This window comes from Macaca fascicularis, chromosome 12 (assembly GCF_037993035.2).
Source record: "Macaca fascicularis isolate 582-1 chromosome 12, T2T-MFA8v1.1".
In the NCBI taxonomy this organism is placed as follows: Eukaryota; Metazoa; Chordata; class Mammalia; order Primates; family Cercopithecidae; genus Macaca; species Macaca fascicularis.
The window spans coordinates 119,776,114-119,796,686 of NC_088386.1; the positions used below are offsets into that span (position 1 = coordinate 119,776,114).

The 20,573-nt window shown below is 45.9% G+C and overlaps 1 protein-coding gene across 1 annotated transcript in view; it reads right to left on the reverse strand.

Annotated features, from left to right (window-relative positions):
• Nucleotides 1-13,044, reverse strand: part of AP1S3 (adaptor related protein complex 1 subunit sigma 3) — a 78,479-nt gene extending 65,435 nt beyond the window's left edge. Inside the window, exon 1 of the mRNA XM_005574437.5 lies at nt 12,477-13,044. Coding sequence (XP_005574494.2) covers nt 12,477-12,734 — 258 coding nt within the window. The 5' untranslated portion in view covers nt 12,735-13,044. The remainder of the gene's footprint in view (nt 1-12,476) is intronic.
• Between the last annotated feature and the right edge of the window lie 7,529 nt (nt 13,045-20,573).

Consider the following 20,573-nt stretch of genomic DNA (forward strand, 5'->3'; position numbering starts at 1 on the left):
TAGTATTTGGCCTTTAGAAAGAAGAAAACCCTGTCATTTGTGAGAACATGGATGATCCTGGAGGACATTATGTTAAGTGAGATAAGCCAAGCACAGAAAAAGTACCATACGATCACACTTAAATGTGAAATCAATGAAAGATGAAGTCATAGAAGCAGAGAGTAGAACGGTGGTTACCAGGGGCTGGGGGGACAGAGGAAATTGGGGAGATATTGGTTGAAGGATACAAACTTTCAGTTAGACAACAGGAGTAAATTCAAGAGGTCTATAGTACAACACGGTGACTATAGTTAATAACAATGTATTGTATACTTGAAAATGACTAAGAGTATATTTTCTGTGTTCTCATCACACACACAATTATAAATAGGTGAAGTCATACATATGCTAATTAGCTTGATTTAACCGTTTTGCAATGTGTATGCATATCAAAACAGCCTGTTGTACAGTGTAAATGTATTCAATTTTTGTCCATTTTTAAAAACAGGTTTAAAAAATAAGCTTCCCTTCTCAAAGTACACATTAAAGTGGCAGAGGAAGAGAGCCTGGGAGCAGACACATAGGCGCGTAGAGGGAGATGGTAGATGGTTTATCGTTGTTTTTGTGTGTTTGTTTTTTGAAATGGGATCTTGCACTAGAGTGCAGTGGTGTGATCATGGCTCACTGCAGCCTCAATTTCCAGGGCTCAATTGATCTTCCCACCTCAGCCTCCTGAGTAGTTGGGACTATAGGCATGCACCACCACACCCAGACACCCAGCTAACTTTTGTATGATTTCAGTAAAGATGGGGTTTTGCCATATTGCCCAGGCTGGTCTCAAACTTTTGGGCTCATGCAATCAGCCTGCCTCAAACTCCCAAAGTGCAGGGATTACAGATGTGAGCCACCGGGCCCAGCTATAGATGGTTTTTTAAAGATACACAAAAATATCCAAAAAAGATACATGAGATAATCCACTCAGAGACAAAAGATATACATAGAGACTCCTAAATAGACCTGCAGTTTCAACAACATCACACCTTGTGCGGAAGGTAAGGTAAGGTCATCCCCTAAGCCATGCAGTTGAGTGGCTGAGGCACCTCCTGACTTTGGATAAGCCACAAGCTACTTTTGATTCATTTCCCCAAATTCAAATGGCAGGTGGGTTTTTTGTTGTTGTTGTTGTTGTTGTTGTTGTTGTTTTTTAGAATCTTGCTCTGTCACCCAGGCTGAAGTGCAGTGGCGTGATCTCGGCTCACTGTAACCTCCTCCTCCCAGGTCCAAGTGATTCTCCTGCCTCAGCCTCCCGAGTGGCTGGGATTACAGGTGCTTGCCACATGCGCGGCTAATTTCTATATTTTCAGTAGAGACAGGGTTTCACCATTTGGCCAGGCTGGTCTCGACTCGACCTCAAATCATCCACCTGTCTCGGCCTCCCAAAGTGCTGCGATTGCAGGCATAAGCCACCGCAACTGGCCTAAAAGGAAGTTATTAATAATTTTTTAACTCTAATTTTTTTTTAGGTTTGTTTTTTAGTTATGTGAAAAATTTACACGTGGGAAATGTCACTCCAATAATACTGGATAAATAAGTCATTAGTGGGGTTAACTGGAGGGGAAGAGTTGGGGAGAAAGGGTGGAGATGGGAGTGTCAAGGGAGGGGGAGGGGGGAAGGATTGCATTGGGAGTTATACCTGATGTAAATGACGAGTTGATGGGTGCTGACGAGTTGATGGGTGCAGCACGCCAACATAGCACAAGTATACATATGTAACAAACCTGCACGTTATGCACATGTACCCTAGAACTTAAAGTATAATAATAATAATTAAAAAAAAGAAAGAAAGAAAACAGTTGCTCATGGGCGACCTTCACCCAGTTCTCCTCCAGCATTTCTATTTCCTTAATAATTATTCCCTTTCTTTATTCTGCTCACTGATCCCTTCCCTCTCACACATATATCCAGACACTCATACACACACTGTTTTCTGAAAACTGAAGGCGGGGTCATCCCGCCCTTCCAGGCTCAGCCCCAGGCCTGTCTCCCATCTCCTCCCCACTGAATTCCTGCAGTAATTATATAATTTAACGACATACTTCAGAGCTTAATTTTCCACTCTAGATTTGCTATGCATGTAAAAAATTTTGCCCAACAACACGACAAGTATCTTGTAATCAAGAAATAGATCTTATACTTGTGGGGTTTTTTCCTATTAGTAATAACCGCTGCAGTTAAGAACACAAAGATTGCTGGCCACGGTGGCTCAGGCCTGTCATCCCAGCACTTTGGGAGGCCGAGGCAGGTGGATCACCTGAGGTCAGGAGTTTGAGACCAGCCTGGCCAACATGGTGATACCCCATTTCTACTCAAAATACAAAAATTAGCCAGGCGTGGTGGCGGGCACCTGTAATCCCAGCTACTAGGGAGGCTGAGGTGGAAGAATAATTTGAACCCAGGACCAGAGGTTGCAGTGAGCCGAGATTGTGCCACTGCACTCCAGCTTGGATGTCAGAGTGAGACTCCATCTCGTAAAAAAAAAAAAAGAACACACAGATGAACAGGTGGGAAATACCCTGAAACAGTATTATTTTTCCATTCATCATTTTTCCCTGACAGAGTAATCAACTTTGAATATATCCACAACACCTGTCAGTTGTTTAATTTTTTCCTATAGTAAATATGCTGATTGAATTTCTCCTGGAGTCTTTTGAGAAGCAGACTAGTCCTGTGTTGTGTTTCAAGTCATCCAAGGAGAAAAAAGAGACTGGAAATAGGGGGCAGAAATTCCAGGAAATTTTCAGTACAACTCTGAAGTTGAATAAGACATTAATAACTTGGGGCCAGGCATGGTGGCTTATGCCTGTAATCCCAACACTTTGGGAGGCCAAGCGGGGGTGTATCACTTGAGGTCAGGAGTTCGAGACCAGCCTGGCCAACATGGTGAAACCCCGTCTCTACTAAAAAGACAAAAAGTAGCCAAGGATAGTGGTGTGCGCCCGTAATTCCAGCTAACTGAGAAGCTGAGGCATGAGAATCGCTTGAACCTGGGAGGCAGCGGTTGCAGTGAGCAGAGATTGCAGCACTGCACTTCAGCCTGGGTGACAGAGAGAGAGACTCCGTCTCAAAACAAAACAAAACAAAATTAATAACTTAGGACTCTATTCATATTTCAAAGAGTTTTTTGTTTTTGTTTTGTTTTAAGACAGGGTCTCACTCTGTTGCCCAGGCTGGAGTGCAGGGGCACAATCTCGGCTCACTGCAACCTCTGCCTTCTGGATTCGAGCAATCTTCCCACCTCAGCCTCCCAAGTAGCTGGGAATACAGGCAAGCACCACCACGCCCAGCTAATTTTGAGATGCTTTTTTTGAACGTTGTTCAAGAGGCTATGCTTACTAAGGTAAACTCAACACCCTGCATGGTAATGACCACTTAATGCTTATTAAGAACTTTCATTTTCTTCCTACTCAACACTCATTAAAAATCCATCCCCAGGGCCTTTTATACCTTGACAAAGATGACTTCTGTTACAAGCAAAATTTTGTAAGAGGCGAGCAACGGTATATCCATCATACCCTTTCAAAGTTGACCACTAACAAACTTTAAGCATCCGTCTGAGACAAACCTGCCTTATTGTATATTCAAGTCTTGCCCTCTCCCCATAGTTTTTGCAAAAATGGTTGATGTAGACTAGATTATCAGAGACAGAATGGCCTTTGAAAGGCAGGACTCTCTTATGTAGTGGGCTTAGCATTGAAGACATGACTTCTTAGTAATGAAACTGAAGGTAAGTACTTGTTTACACAACAAAAGAAAAAAGTTCTACACAGACTTCTGAATCATGTTTTTTAAAAAAAATGTGATATTACTGTAACCCTTATCTTCCCCCACCTCCCCAGTATCTGCAGTCCATAATTTTGTTTTGTTTTGAGACAGAGTCTCACTTTGTCACCCAGGCTGGAGGGCAGTGGCATGATCATCTCACTGCAACCTCTACCTCCTAGGTTCAAACTCTTCTCCTGCCTCAGCCTGTAACTGAGATTACAGGTGTTTGCCACTACACCCAGCTACATTTTTTTATTTTTAGTAGAGACAGGGCTTCACCATCTTGGCAAAGCTGATCTTGAACTCCTGACCTGGTGATCCACCCACCTTGGCCTCCCAAAGTGCTGGGATTACAGTCATGAGCCACCGCGTCCAGCCAGGACCCTGCATTTTCATTTTGCTCTGGGCACCGCAAATTACATAGCCAGTCCTGCCTGTCATGGGGCAGGCATCCAAATTATTTGTCCAAAACCCATGAATGAATTAGTGGAAGCTGCCTTAGAAAACAGGTCAATAAGCCATGACTTACAGACCAAATCTGGCCTTCCGCATGTTGTTGTAAATAAAGTTTTATTAAAACACAGCTCCAGCCAAGCACAGTGGCTCATGTCTGTAATCCCAACACTTTGGGAGGCCAAGGCGGGAGGATCACCTGAGGTCAGGAGTTCAAGACCAGCCTGGCCAACATGGCAAAACCCTGTCTCTACTAAAACTACAAAAATTAGCTTGGAAGGCCAAGGCGGGAGGATCACCTGAGGTCGGGAGTTCAAGACCAGCCTGACCAACATGGAGAAACCTCGTCTCTACTAAAAATACAAAATTAGCCTGGCGTGGTGGTGCACTCCTGTAATCCCAGCTACTCGGGAAGCTGAGGCAGGAGAATCGCTTGAACCCAGGAGGCGGAGGTTGTAATGAGCCGAGATCATGCCATTGCACTCCAGCCTGGGCAACAAAAGCAAAACTCTGTCTCAAAAAAAAATTTAAAAATTAGCCGGGTGAGGTGGTGGGCACCTGTAATCCCAGCTACTTGGGAGACTGAGGCAGGAGTATCACTTGAACCTAGGAGGCAGAGGTTGCAGTGAGCTGAGATCACACCACTGTACTCCAGCCTGGGTGACAGAGTGAGACTCCATCTCAAAAAAAAAAAACAAAAAAACAAAACAAAACAAAAAAAACACAGCTCCATCCATTTGTGTCTTGTCTGTGGCACTTACCCTTTACAACAGAAGAGTTGAGGAATACTGAAAGACTGTAGGGTCCACAAAGTCTAAAATATTTACCATCTGGCCTTTTACAGAGAAAGTTCACTGTCCCCTGCTTTAGTAAATTTTCTCTCCAAATTTTCTATCCAAATAACTGTAACAGCAGGAAAGGCAGGTGGCCTCATGAGATGAGGAGGGTAGCCTAAGCAGCAAGCCATAAACAATATATGTCTTAGGGTTTGTGTGTGTGAATTTTGCATCTGGGAGCCAAATATATTAATATATTAATAGAAAAATATTTTCTTGACTGGGCACTGTGGATCATACCTATAATCACAGCACTTTGGGAGGCCAAGGCAGGCAGATCACTTGAGGTCAGGAGTTCGAGACCAGCATGGCCAACATGATGAAGCCCTGTCTCTACCAAAAATACAAAAATTAGCCGGGCGTGTAGGCATGCACCTGTAGTCCCAGCTACTCAGGAGACTGAGGCAGGAGAATCGCTTGAACCCGGGAGGCGGAGCTTGCAGTGAGCCGAGATCCGGCCACTGCACTCCAGCCTGGGTGACAGAGTGGGACTCCCTCTCAAAAAAAAAAAAAAATTCTCATTCTGAACTATGCTCCAGGGATGAGTCGTGTTTATCCCTTGACAACCCCTGTCTACAAGGATGAGTACACAGAAGGTATGGGTATCCCAGTTTGCAAACCATGCCTTCATTCGTCATCTTTGATATACCTAGTGTAGAAGGAAGTCTCCCGCAGCATTTCAGTGTCGACCCACACCAATCATTTCTTACCAGCCCAGAAAATCCTGTTAGGGAAGATCCAACAAGGACATTAAATACAGAATCTCTTGTGCACTTATTCTTAACTGAATGTACTAGGTTCATGCCCCATCACACTGAAAGACTAATGAGGGATCATATTCTTCCCCAGGCAGTTTCAGAAGCTACTGAGAGGCAGGATTTTCAGAGCCCAGTGATGCCTGTAGGAAAGTTTTTAGAAGTGGGTGTTGGCAGAGGCCAGTTTCCTCATGATGGTCAATAGCATTCTATTTCTAACTTGAATGATTTTCAGTATCCCTTTTTCACTGTTAAAATTTTTAACTTGCCTTATTACTAGCAGTGATACAAGAAATACATTTTTTTTTTTCGCTTTAATAGAGACAGAGTCTCACTGGTCTCAAACTCCTGGGCTCAAGCAATCCTCCCTCCTCGGTCTCCCAAAGTGCTGGCATGAGCCTCTAACCCTGGAATCTCACTCTGTCACCCAGGCTGGAGTACAGTGGCACAATCACGGCTCCCTGGGACTACATGGGTGCACTACCATGCCCAGCTAATACTTTTTGTATTTTTCACAGGGATGGAGTTTTGCCATGCTGCCCGGGCTGGTCTCAAACTTCCAGAGTCAAGCAATCCACACACCTTGGCCTCCCAAAATGTTAAGATGACAGGCGTGAGCCACCGTGCCCAATACATTTCCTTAGTTAGGGTGCTGGCTGGATAGTTTCATATGCCACTGAGAGAATTTAGGGGCATTTGCCTCTGACATTTGTGTACATTCTTTCGTATCACAGGTTATGGGGGAGCTTTCGTATCATAGGTTTAAAGGGAGTTTTCCTGGACACTAAAGGTTGAACAGGGAAAGTATCGGGGAAAACAAGGTATACCAGAAAGGGAGACTGAGAGAGACAAAGGCAGGCCCCAGGGAAGAAATGAACCACAGAACCACAGTGAAGTTTCAGGTCTCTGGGAGAACCACTCGCTATTGTAACAACAAAACAATATCAAAAGAACAATTCATGAAGACATCAAGAACTTATTCTGTCAGCCGGGCACGGTGGCTCATGCCTGTAATTCCAGTACTTTGGGAGGCCGAGGCGGGTGGATCACCATGTCAGGAGATCGAGACCATCCTCGCTAACACGGTGAAACCCTGTCTCTATTAAAAATACAAAAAAATTAGCCGGGCGTGCGGTGGCAGGAGCCTGTAGTCCCAGCTACTCAGAAGGCTAAGGCAGAAGAATGGTGTGAACCTGGGAGGCGGAGCTTGCAGTGAGCAGAGATGGCACCGCTGCACTCCAGCCTGGGCAACAGAGTGAGCAGAGTGAAACTCTGTCTCAAAAAAAAAAAAAGGGTACTTGTTCTGGGGATTATTTAAGGAGTTTTGTGCGTGTGTGTGTGTGTGCACGTATGTGTGTGCGCGTGTGTGTGTGTGTGTTGGAAAGGGTTTTATCATTATGTCTTAAAATGAAATAATTCACGGGACCCAAAAGGACAGAGATATTGGCAACACAGTTCAGCAAATACACAGCGTGCTGCTTCCTTACAGCTGTTGTTGGCAAAATGCCACACAAAAGTTATCAGCAGTTGACAATACTCACCACAAAAAAAAAAAAAAAAAAAACGAGTGATAGAAACTCAGAAGTAACAATCCTGGTAAGGAGTAAATACAAGTCTCACTGATGTTTTTAGGAGACCTGTGGGAAGGGCCAGTGGAGGTGAGCCCTCTTGGGACAACTGAACACCACAAAGGTCATTTCTCCCCGGATCCCAAAGCCCTCGACCTTACACTAACTACTGGCCAGCAGCTTAGATCAAATTTCCAAGGAGGAAAGCACTCATTAGTGTAACAGATCACTTCACCCTCAAACTGGAACTTAAACTGCCAAAATCATTACATGCTTATTACAATTCATTGAAGCCTCAGACAATAAAATTGATATAGAAGGGGAAGGGGGTGTGGCAGGACCTACAGGTTCATAGTTGGGAGTCAGCAAAAGTCACCCTCACCCTCCACAGCTCCATGAGACTACAATGAACAGGGAATTTTTTTTTTTTTTTTTTTTTGGCGGGGGGAGAAGGGTGTACTCCTACTATTTCAAACTTAAATATATTCTGAATAAAAAATGGCTTTCCAGTTCTGTTTGGTAAGTTCTCTCAAGTCAGATTTTAAATCGTGCACCCAAAAAAAAAACCTTGATTTTTTTTTTAGCATAAGTCTATCCTACGTTACATAAATAACACACATTATGAGAACAGAATTTGCAGCACAAAAAGATGGTTATTCATGTTCCCAAAGCGATCACCATTTGAGTTTCTTTCAATGGGTGGCTCTACTGTTTTGTTCACAGTATGGTTTTGAATCACCTCAACTTTTCAGAAGTACATGGACTACATACATCAGCACTTGTGGTTTTGTTAAAAGTACCCCAAAGCATTTCAAGTGTACCCTATACACCCCTATTTTGTTAAAGGCAAAATAAATACATAAATACATACATAAACAACATAATCCTCCTTCATCTGTTAACATTGCCAACCATTCAACACACATTCCACCTCATAAGCCTTTTTAAGCACCCTGGGCTCAGCCCGTGGGATTCCTGAAACATGGTAGCCCTAACACTGTTTTCCAAGGTAGAGATTTCTAAAAGGTGAGATGGAGAAATAAACAATTGCTTCAAACAGTGTGATCCAGATACAAATACAGTCCCAAAATACACCAGATATGAAATCTCTGTGCCAGAAACCAGGGTCACTGGCACCGTGGAATCAAGAACCATTTTCTGTGTGTAAAGTACTAGGTGCCTAGATCTGCCAGTAAGCATCTACCAGTTTCCTAGCATAAGAGTCAGCAAAAGTCAGGAATGAAGCACCAGGAAAGACAGTGAGTTACACAGTGAGCCTCAACGAAGATCTCAGAGCTGCTGGGCGAGGGCTGCCAATTCTTTCTTATGACTTGAAGGTAATAACAGAGAAGAGGTGATGGTTACTGAGCACTTACAACGGCAAAGCTGCTTGAAGCACCTTCACACCCATTCACTCATGGTACCTGTTAAACTTTGGGACAGTGATTATGAAACTTTTTGGATGCCTTTACACTCCTTTTTTTTTCTTTTCTTTTTTTTTTTTTTTTTTTTTTTTTTTTGAGAGTTTTGCTCTTGTTGCCCAGGCTGGAGTGTGATGGTGCAATCTTGGCTTACTGCAACCTCCACCTCCCAGGTTCAGGCGATTCTCCTGCCTCAGCCTCCCAAGTAGCTGGGATTACAGGCATGAGCCACCACACCCAGCTAATTTTGTATTTTTAGTAGAGACAGGGTTTCTCCATGTTGGTCAGGCTGGTCTCAAACTCCCAACCTCAGGTGATCTGCCTGCCAATCCCAAAGACCTTTTTGTTTATGTAGGTTATATCCACTGATATTTATTGTATTTGAAATTAAAATGAAAAAAATAGATATTAATATATTTTTAAACAATACAGCTTGGGCAACATAGGTAGGCTCCATTCTCTGTAAAAAGTAAAAAATTCCACTGGACCCAATTGTTCATGCCTATAATCTCAGCACTTTGGGAGGACAAGATGGGAAGATTGCATGAGTTCAGGAGTTCAAGACCAGCCCGGGCAACAAAGTAAGATCTAATTTATATAAAAATCAAAAAACTACCTGGGTGTGATGGCACACACCTGTGGTCCCAGTTACATGGAAGGCTGAGGTAGGAGGATGCCTTGAGACCAGTGGGTTGAGGCTGCAGTGAGCCATGTTCATGCCACTACACCCTACTCTGTGTGACAGAACAAGCCTTGTCTCAAAAATAAAAAATTAGCTGGGCATGGTGGCATGTGCCTATAGTCCCAGCTACTCAGGAAGCTGAGGTAGGAGGGTTGCTGGAGCCCAGGAAGTTGAGGCTGCTGTGAGCCGTGATCATACCACTGCACTCAGCTTGAGTGACACAAAGACCCTGTCTCAAAAACAAATAAATAAAAATAAAAAAAGAGAGTAAACCTATTACACATTAAACATAAATAACATATTTATGACCAATAACAATATTTTCCACAACAAAAAAAAAAATAGTGAAAAGCATGGCATTGTTTTACAATTTTGCAAATCTCCTTAATATCTGGGCTTATCAAAGACAGTTGGACTTTCCTATCTGCATCTGTGTTCAATCTGTTATACTATCTCAGCTTATGTAGCTGCAAGAAACTTTCACTGTAGTCTTCTGAGGATGAGAATGAAATGGGAAAATGAATATCTTAGTATTGTTATGAAAATAGTTTTGACCTTGCAGACCTCCAGTAAAAGTCTTGGGGACTCCTGGGGGTACCCAGGCCATACTTTCAGAACCTATGCCTTATGAGTTAGGAGATATTATCTCCATTTTTCAAATGGGCAAACTGAGACAGAGAGGTCAAGGAATTGTCCAAAGCCATACTGCTAGAATAGCTCAGAGCAGATAAAATGCAACGAGCATAACAGACTTAACCTTGTTTGTTTGTTGCAAGGATTGAATGAGATCATGAATATAAAGACCAGGACATCCTGCTTGGCTTATCACAAATGCCCAATAATATTAATGTTTCCCCACCAGGTGTGGTGGCTCACGCCTGTAATGCCAGCACTTTGGGAGGCCGACGCAGGTGGATCACGAGGTCAGGAGTTTGAGACCAGCCTGGTCAACATGGCAAAACCCCGTCTCTACTAAAAATACAAAAATTAGCCGGGCATGGTGGCAGGTGCCTGTAATACCAGCTACTTAGGAGGCAGAGGCAGGAGAAATGCTTGAATTTGGGAGATGGAGGTTGCAGGGAGCCAAGATCACGCCACTGCACTCCAGCCTGGGTGACAGACCAAGACTCCATCTCGAAGAAAACAATAATAACAATAATGCTTCCCATTCGGCAAAATCTTGTAGAAAAGCTGAAGAAACTTCCCACATTTCTGATCAACTCATCATACATATGACACCAGCAAGAAAAAATAAAACTCCACCATAGGTATTTTCCAGAGGAGGAGCTTTTCCTCAGAGACAAGACCTTGGCCCATTCCTCAGCACAAAAGCAGCCTTTGATGACTCAGAAAGGCAGGGCCTTATTCCAGCCTCCGTTAGGCAAATGACCCTGGTGGACTGGGCATCTGTCACCTTGTTCCTTGGGAAACTTGAGCAAGCCAAGAAAGCTGCTCCATCATTTACAGCATTGTTTTTGCATCACGCTGTATTTACAAGGAACCCTCAACAGACAAAAATGACGCCGCCAGTGTGTGCAGCCAAACCTTTAGCAGGAACCAGCATCTGTGGTCTTGCTGGCCAGGTGCTCAGCTCTCCTTGTTAATCAACTTTCTTAGCCCACGTGGCCCACCCACTCCTGCCTCCGGTGGGCCCACAGGGTGCAAGTCACTTCCCTTCTGTGGATTTGGGAAGTGATCACACACTTGGGGAAGTGGGACTAGTGACTTTCAGACCACCACACTCTCAAAAGGCTGTCCCTAAACAGCAGGCAAGAGAGCAAGAGGAGCCTGAGCTATCGCTTCCACCCAAGTGCAGTTCACCAGATCGCTCACCAGCAGGGCTGCAGCCGGCCTCAGCTTCCATCCTGACCCCCTATCCCCTGCCCTTACACACCCCAGTCCATTCTCCAACCACAGCCAAAGGGATCTCTTAAAAGTGCACACAAGGCCGGGTGCAGTGGCTCACGCCTGTAATCCCAGCACTTTGGGAGGCCGAGGCAGGCGGATCACCTGAGGTCAGGAGTTCGAGACCAGCCTGGCCAACATGGTGAAACCCCTGTCTCTACTAAAAATACAAAAATTAGCCGCGTGTGGTGGTGCGCACCTGTAATCCCAGTTACTCGGGAGGCTGAGGCAGGAGAATCACTTGAACCCAGGAGGCAGAGGTTGCAGTTAGCCGAGATCACACCACCGCACTTCAGCCTGGGTGACAGAGCGAGATCCGTCTCAAAAAAAAAAAAAAAAAAAAAAAAAGTGCACAACGGGTAAGGTCAGTTTTCTTGCTAACACGTTCCCAAGGTTTCCCCTACTCAGTTGGAACCAAAACCAAACTCCTTATTTTGGCCTATAAGAACCCGCTTCACCTGGCACATGCCCACCTCTCCTGCCACAAACAAGGCCTTCTCTCCCCCGACCCCCCGCTTTGCTCTCTCTAATCCACCTGTAGCGCCCCTCCAGGACCTCCAGCAGCTAGAATGTCATGTCCTTGAAGAGGCTTTGCCAAATCAAAAGTTGCCACTCCACCCGGTTGTATTTGAGACTTCAGAGCGCTTCTTACTATAGAAGTTCTCTTCATTTTACTTGTATATTACATGCTTCCCTCCCTCCGCATACCCCTCCTAGAAGGTAAGCTTCCTGGAGAGCAGGGGCTCCGCCTAGTCCCCCGCGACATCCCCGCGCCCAGCTCCGAGCCCGGCACAGACTAAGTACTCGGCCAACCGGGATCGAATGAATGAATGGAGCCGCCGCGCCGCGTTGCCTCCGGAATCCCGGGCAAGCGATCCTGGCGCGCCCGCACCGTCCCGGGCGGCGGGTCCACCCGGGCGCACGGTTCGGGGGACCGGGCAGGACTCGGCCCGCACCCCGACCCGGCCGCGCGTCCGGCCCGGACGCTCCAGGTGCCTCCCCGGAGCGCGAGCGCCCCCATCGCCTACCCGGGCCGGCGGTTCCCCCGCACTCACCATGGTGGCTGGGCGGCCGCCGCCCCCGCCTTGCGAGCAAGGAGCGCTGGAGAAGAGAAGGCGAGAGGCGAGCGCAAGAGCCGGTGCGGCTGACAGGTGAGGCGCCCCGCTTAGACCATGGCTGCTTCCCACAATGCCCTCGCGCTGAAAGTTTTCAGACTCCTCCCAGCGCGGCTGCCTCCTCCCCGCGCGCTCCTCCCCGCTGCCTCCTCCCTGCGCACACCTCCCCGCTCCCCCCCCCTTCTCCCTTCTCCTCATCTTCTTTCTTCCCTTCTCCTTCCTCCTCCCTTCTCCTCCTCCTCCTTCCTCCTTTCTGCCTCTCCTCTGTACCCCCTCCCCGCCCCCGCCTTGGCCGCAGTTGCTCCCGCCCAGCGCGGCCGCACCTGGGGAGAATGCACCTGCGCGCGCGCGCGCCTCTACCCCGACAGCCCGCAGCTCGGAGCAGGTGGGCAGGCGAGAGCTCGTGGCCCGCTAGGAACTCCCTGCGCGGAGAACTCTGGGGACCTTTCGCGATTCTGCCGCACGATTGTGTCCTGTATTCCTTCTACAAACGTTCATCAGACCTGACAAAGATACTTCCGATATACTCGCAGAAAAGTGCCGGAGGCTGTCTTATACCCGAGCCTCCTAGGGAGGGAGCAGTTGGCAGAGAAGGAACTAGAAGCGATTTCTTATCCCCTTCTGCCCCCATTTCACTTTTTAAAAAGTAAACTCTGAAGTTTAAGGGCAAAGATCATTTTAAGCAGGACTTTATTTATTTATTTGTTTGTTTATTTAGAGACGGAGTCTCGCTCTGTCGCCCACTCTAGAGTGCAGTGGGGCAATCTCGGCTCCCTGCAACCTCCGCCTCCTGCATTCAGGGTGATCCACCCACCTCGGCCTCCCAAACTGCTGGGATGACAGGCGTGAGCCACTGCTCCCGGCAGCACGCCCTCCTTTTAAGAAGTCTCTCCTAAGACGTTGTGGTGTAGAGAGTAGGTTCTCCAATTTCTCTCCTCCCCTTGACTTTTCTTAAGTCTAGAGATTTTACCTGGGGCGTTGAGAGTCTCTAAACCCCCAACCTGTAAGCAGAGTTTTTTCTTTTTTCTTTTAATTATATTTACCAGATAGACAGACTAGATGTAAACAAAGTTTTGAATGCATATTTCTGTTTTTTTGAGAAAGGGAGTCCACTGGTTTTATCAAATAGCTAAAGAGATCCTACACCCTGCAAAAGTTAAGAATCATTTCCTGGGCCAGGCCTGGTAGCTCACGCCTGTAATCCCAACATTTTGGGAGGCCGAGGTGGGAGGATCGCTTGAAACCAGAAGTTCGAGACAAGCCTAGCCAACATGGTGAAATCGCATCACTACTAAAAATACAAAAATTAGCTAAGCGTGGTGGCACACGTCTGTAGTCCCAGCTACTAGGGAGGCTGAGGCAGGAGAGAATCGCTTGAACAGGGAGGCAGAGGTTGCAGTGAGCTGAGATCATCCAGCCTAGGTAACAAAGTGAGACTCAGTCTGGGAAAAAAAAACAAAACAAAACACCATTTCCTGGGTGATCCCTGGAACCCCAAATCAGTGAAAGTCCTTCCCAGGATCTGTTGTGTACCTTCCTATGGATGTAGGCCCACCCAGGTGACTGAAAGTAAGGGGAACTCCATCCACCCCTGCATTCACACTCAAATATTCATCACTAGGCCAGGCCCTGCAACAGGAGCCTGGGGGACCCAGCTGGGAACAAACAGGTGGTCTGTCTCCTGGAGCTTACAGTCTCTTGTGGGACAACACATAATAAACAAGTAAATAAAATATAAAATATAAGAAATTCAAATGAGTGCTAAGAAGGAGATATTTGAGCTCCTGGGATGGGCACAGGGAAGCTACATTGATTTAGCTGAGTGGTCAAGTAAGTGCCCTCTGGGGAGGTGACAGGAGACTTGGATGTGAGAAGCCAGTGCTCTGAAGAAGAAGAAGAAAAAAAAGTCCTTCTGGAAAGACTTCAAAAAAAGGCCTCTATGTGAGTTAAGTGCCAGGAGGCCCAGAGGTGGGCAGGGGCCAGAGGCAATGAGTGTTCTCTACATTAGGGCATCACTGCAAGCCCCCAGGAGAGCCAGAGCCTCCAGCCTCAAAGCTCTGAAACCTGGACTTGTGACATTCTGCCGGGGGCATTGGAAGAGGACTGTCTGACAACAGTTAAACCCCAGGCAGTGGGGTGATTTCACTTCCTGAAAGAAAAGTGAATCTAGGAGAGCTACTTTTTAACTCCTGTGTTCTCCCCGCAGGGCCTGTTCCTTCCCTAACTCAGGACATCATGCTTTATCTAACTAGATAGAATCTAATGTTTGTGCTTCTCCTCCTTTCTAGGTAACTTCAGGACAGGGCCCATCTCTGTGTCACCATCCAGAGCCTTCTGTTGTAAGGGTTTCTTTGCTAGTGGGAAAGAAGCAGAATTACTAAAGGTGAATTTCAAAGCTAAAGAAATCTCAGGCCAGGCACCATGGCTCATGCCTGTAATCTCAAGACTTTGGGAGACGGAGGTGGGTGGATCACCTGACATCAGGAGTTCAAGACCAGCCTGGCCAACATGGTGAAACCCCTAATACAAAAATTAGCCGGGTGTGGTGGCGGGTGCCTGTAATCCCAGCTACTCAGGAGACTGAGGCAGGAGAATCGCTTGAACCCCGAAGGCGGAGTTTGCAGTGAGCCGAGATCCCCACTGCACTCCAGCCTGGGCAACACTATGAGATTATCTCAAAAAAATAAAAAATTTTTAAAAAGCTGAAGAAATCTTCTCAGTGCTCTTGCCATGACAGTTAAGTCAAATATTAAAACAGGAGAGGCCAGGAGTGATGGCTCACGCCTGTAATCCCGGCACTTTGGGAGGCTGAGGTGGGTGGATCGCCTGAGGTCAGGAGTTTGAGACCAGCCTGACTAACATGGTGAAACCCTGTCTCTACTAAACACAAAAAAATTAGCCAGGCGTTGTGGCACGTGCCTGTAGTCCCAGCTACTTGGGAGTCTGAGACAAGAGAATGGCTTGAACCTGGGAGATGGAGGTTGCAGTGAGCCTAGATTGTGCCACTGCACTCCAGCCTGGCCAACAAGAGCTAAACTCCATCTCAAAAAATTAAAATTAAAAAAATAAAGCAGGAGAAGGTTCCCTTACCGTGTGGCTCATGGTCGGAGAGGGTGTAATTAAAGACGTGGAGGTTGAGGGGGGCAGGTAACTTAAAAAGTATTAGTGTCCTTTGCCTTTCCTCCTGGCCTGGCTGAGATGGGCAGTGGATGCTCTCTGGGGCCTCTGCCACCCAGTGTGTTTCCCTCCAGATTCTCACACCATACCCCAAATCACCAAAGAGGGAAGCCTGCAGTGAGCCTCACACTTCACAGGGTTATCTTAGCTGCCCCTAAAATAATGTGTAAGAAAGGGAGCATCGTGGACATGGTACAGGTGAGAGCCTGAGGCTCAGAGGCTCAAAAGGAATAATAAGAGGCATGCTGGGCACAGTGGCTCAGGCTTGTAATCCCAGCGCTTTGGGAGGCCGAGGCAGGAGGATTGCTTAAGGTCAGGAGTTTGAGATCAGTCTGGGCAACATGGGAAGACCCCATCTCTATTTTAAAGATAATAATAACAAAAATAAGTATAAAAAGAAGCTAATAAGAGGCAGGGATAAGCCTAGAATCAAGGCACTAAGATTCAAGTTGGTTCCCCCTAAAGCCCTACTCCTGACAGACCTACTCAGAACACAACAGTGCGAGTTAAGCAGCATTTATGTCGTCACTCATTTGTCTCAGAAGAATAACATGCATTTTTAAGCTTTGACTTCTCCTTTAAAAAAAAAAAAATTCTATAGAGCTAGGATCTTACTATGTTGCCCAGGTTGATCTTGAGAATCCCTGGCCTCAACGGCTCCTCCTGTCTTGGCCTCCCAAAGTGCTGGGATTATAAGCATGGGCCACCACACCCAGCCTTAGTCTCGACTTCTGTATCCCATCATGCTCCTGTTCAAACTCCTGACTCCACATCAGGCCCACCAATAGCAAAACCCCAGGGAGGACCCAGAGGCCCTATCACTCAAGATGTACCACTCTAAAGAGGAGTTCCCTAGTCAGATCCTGAAGAGGGTTTTAGATTCAAAATCTAATGTCATAGAAGACCAGTACAGTGTATTACGTGGTTCCGGTTAGGTTGTTTATGAGCTGGTGCATGTGACTCTGTGTGTGTATATTTACTCATAAAACAATGCCCTGGCATTTGGTCAACTTGATTTAGGAGTTTCACTTCTCAGATCATTCTATATTTAAATATTAGCAGAAGATGCAGAGAGAGTGCAGTAAAAGCCACCATCAAGTCCACAGCAAGGGAGAAGAGCAAGTTAGGGACAAGATAATAAAGTAAAATAATGATAATCTACCAAAATACTAACTTCAGAGAAACTGTGAAAGATCAAGCTGTGAGTTTAAGAAACTGAAAGAAGCAAAGGAGAGGCCAACTTCAAAGTCAGCTTACGCAGTGCCTTCACAGGCATTAATTGAAGCCTGGTCCTGCTGTTCTTTACTGCCCTCTTATTAATGTCTTAAGTAATCAACATCACCAATAATCCCTTCTGCAGCGTTCAGGAATTCATCTTGTCAGGGTGAAACTTTTAGTATGAGGCCTTTTGCTCTTTAGAAACACCCTTTACTTTTCAAAAGAGGGCCTATTATTCCAAATGGAAAAACTCTACTTAATATATTTCTAAAGAGTATTTTCAGAAAATTTTTAATTATAAAATAATATAGGTTCATTGCAGATTTGGAAAACATCGGAAGGTGTTATTTCAAAACCTCACTTTAGGCTGGGTGCAATGGCTCACCTCTCTAATCCCAGCACTTTGGGAGGCTGAGGCTGGTGGATCACCTGAGGTTCGGAGGTCGAGATTAGCCTGGTCAACATAGTGAAACTCCGTCTCTACTAAAAATACAAAAATTAGCTGGGCATGATGGCAGATGCCTGTAATCACAGATACTTGGGAGGCTGAGGCAAGAGAATCTCTTGAACCCAGGAAGCGGGGGTTGCAGTGAGCCGAGACCACGTCATTGCACTCCAGCCTGGGCAACAGGAACAAAGCTCCATCTCAAAAAATAAAAAATAAACATAAAATAAAAACCTCCCTCTAATTCTACCAACAAGAGGCCAGGTGAGCTGGCTCCCACCTGTAATCCCAGCACTTTGGGAGGCTGAGGCGGGTGGATTGCCTGAGGTCAGGAGTTCGAGACCAGCCTGGTCAATATGGTGAAACCCTGTCTCTACTAAAAATACAAAAATTAGCTGGGTGTGGTGGCATATGCACGTAATCCTAGCTACTTAGGAGGCTGAAGCAAGAGAATTGCTTGAACCCAGGAGGCGGAGGTTGCAGTGAGCCGAGACTGCATCACTACACTCCAGCCTGGGTGACACAGCAAGACTCTGTCTCAAAAATAATAATAATAATTCTACCAACAAGAAATAACCATTGTTATATTTGGCGTATTTCCTTGCATATTTGTATTCTACAGAGATAGAAAAGGATAGAAAGATTTTTTTATTTTATTTTATTTTTTGGACAGGGTCTCACTTTGTTGCCCAGGCTGGAGTGCAATAGCATGATCTCACCTCACTGCAGCCTCGACTTCCTTGGTTCAAGTGATCCTCCTGCCTCAGCCCCCCATGTAGCTGGGACTACAGGCATGCACCACCACACTCGGCTAATTTTTGTATTTTTCTTAGAAACAGGGTTTTGCCATGTTGCCCAGGTTGGTGCCGAACTCCTGAGCTCAAGTAATCCACCTGCCTCAGCCTCCCAAAGTGCTGGGATTATAGGCGTGAGCCACTGTGCCCAGCTGAAATGTTTTTAAAACCAAAATTGAAATTCTACTGCTGTGGTTTGAATGAGAGTCCCCTCTAAACTTCATGTTGAAACTTAATCCCCACTGTGGTAGTTTTAAGAGGTGGGGCCTTTGGAGAAGTGATGATTAGTGGATTAATGGATTAGTACCTTACCAAAGGGCTGGAGGAAACTAGCTTAGTCCCTTTTTAGCCTTCCATCCCTTCCACCACATGAAGACTCAACTTTCGCCCCCCTGGAGGATGCAGCAACAAGGCACCATCTTAGAATAGAGACTGAGCCCTCACCAGACATTGAGCCTGCTGATGCCTTGATCTTGGACTTCCAGCCTCCTCCAGAACTGTGAGAAATTATTATTATTATTATTATTTTTTTTTTTTTTTTTGAGCAAGAGACTCGCTCTGTCACCAGGCTGGTGAGCAGTGGTGCAATCTTGGCTTACTGCAACCTCTGCCTCCCGGGTTCAAGCGATTCCCCTGCCTCAGCCTCCCAAGTAGCTGGGATTACAAATGAGTGCCACCATGCCCTAATTTTTGTATTTTTTTTTAGTAGAGACGGGGTTTCACCACATTGGCCAGGATGGTCTCAATCTCCTGACCGCGTGATCTGCCAGCCTCAGCCTCCCAAAGTGCTAAGATTACAGGCATGAGCCACCATGCCCAGTGATAAATCAATTTCTATTCCTTATAAATTATCCAGACTCAGGCATTTTGTTATAGCAGCACGAACGGACTGAGACACCTATCGTATGTACTCTTTTGCATCCTACTGAGTTTCTTGTAGTAGCACAGTTATGGAACAAATATTGTTTGAACATCTACTCTCGTGATAAGAACTGTGCTTGGCACTGGGCATAGAACAGTGAAGAGAGGAGTCATGGTCCCTCTCAGGGTGAATGTACAGTGTTATGGGGGAAGACAAATATGAAATAAATAATAGCATACATAAATGTTTAATTATCATGAATGCTCTGAAAGGAAAGGATAAGATGTTAGCAAACATGCAACAAAGAATTTGCTGGTGGACATTTCCTGTTTGCCTCCCCAGGTCCATTCCCCTGCTTCCTGTAATTTTCAGTTTGGGCTTGGGGACCCAACCCACACATAAACTCTTAACTTTAGGAGTTGCACATGATGCTCTCCTGGCCAATCAGAATATTGCTTTCCCACAGCAATAATGATTGGTTCTAAAATAAGCATATTCCCAGAGTCAAATAATTCAAGCCAATAAGACTAAATTCTGGGCTGGGCGCGGTGGCTCATGTCTATCATCCCAGCACTTTGGGAGGCCGAGGTAGATGGATTACCTGAGGTCAGGAGTTTAAGAACAGCTTGACCAATATGGCAAAACCCCATCTCTACTAAAAATACAAAAATTAGCTGGGCGTGGTGGTGCGCACCTGTAATCCCAACTACTCATGAGGCTGAGGCAGGAGAATCACTTGAACCTTGGAGACAGAGGTTGCAGTGAGCCGAGATTGCGCCATTGCACTTCAGCCTAAGTGACAGAGTGAGACTCTGTCTCAGAAAAAAAAAAAAAAAAAAAAAAAAACAGAGTACATTCTGGGACATTTTGTGGAACCCTCTCAGAGTGCATCCACTCTTCCTGTTAGGCTTGAATGCGAAGGAAGAAGCTGGAGCTGCTGCAGCCAGTTTAGCACCATGAAGGCTGAGCTTCTCTATGGAGCCCACATCAAGGATTGGACTAAGAGGAGGAGAGATACACAGATCCTAGTGACACTTTTTGAGGCCTGCATCAAACCTGATGCTAACCCTGGACTTTGCAGTTAACTGAACCAATTTGGGTTGTCACTTGTGGCCAAGTTGATTCAGGACATAAAAGAGTCAGGGAACAGAAGTATAAACTTAGGCTTGAAGAATGAGCGAGAGTTAAGCTGGTCTGGAGCAGAAATGAAACACAAAGAGCAATTGAAGCAGAGGAGACAGCCTGTGTCATGAGCAAGAGACCTGGAGTGGAAGTGGCCACAGAATATTGCAGCAAGAAAGCCAGAGTTCAGGAAGCGGTTGGATCATGCAGGTCCTTGGAGGTCTCATTAATGATTCAGAATGGGAGACCAAGAAATGGAGACCATTTAAGGCTTACACAAGCAGTGAAGTGGCAAGATCACGCTTTAGAGATGTTTATTAATAATTCCATAATCTGGCCGGATGCAGTGGCTCATGCCTATAATCCCAGCATTTTGGGAGGCCAAGGCGGGTGGATCACTTGAGGTCAGGAGTTCAAGA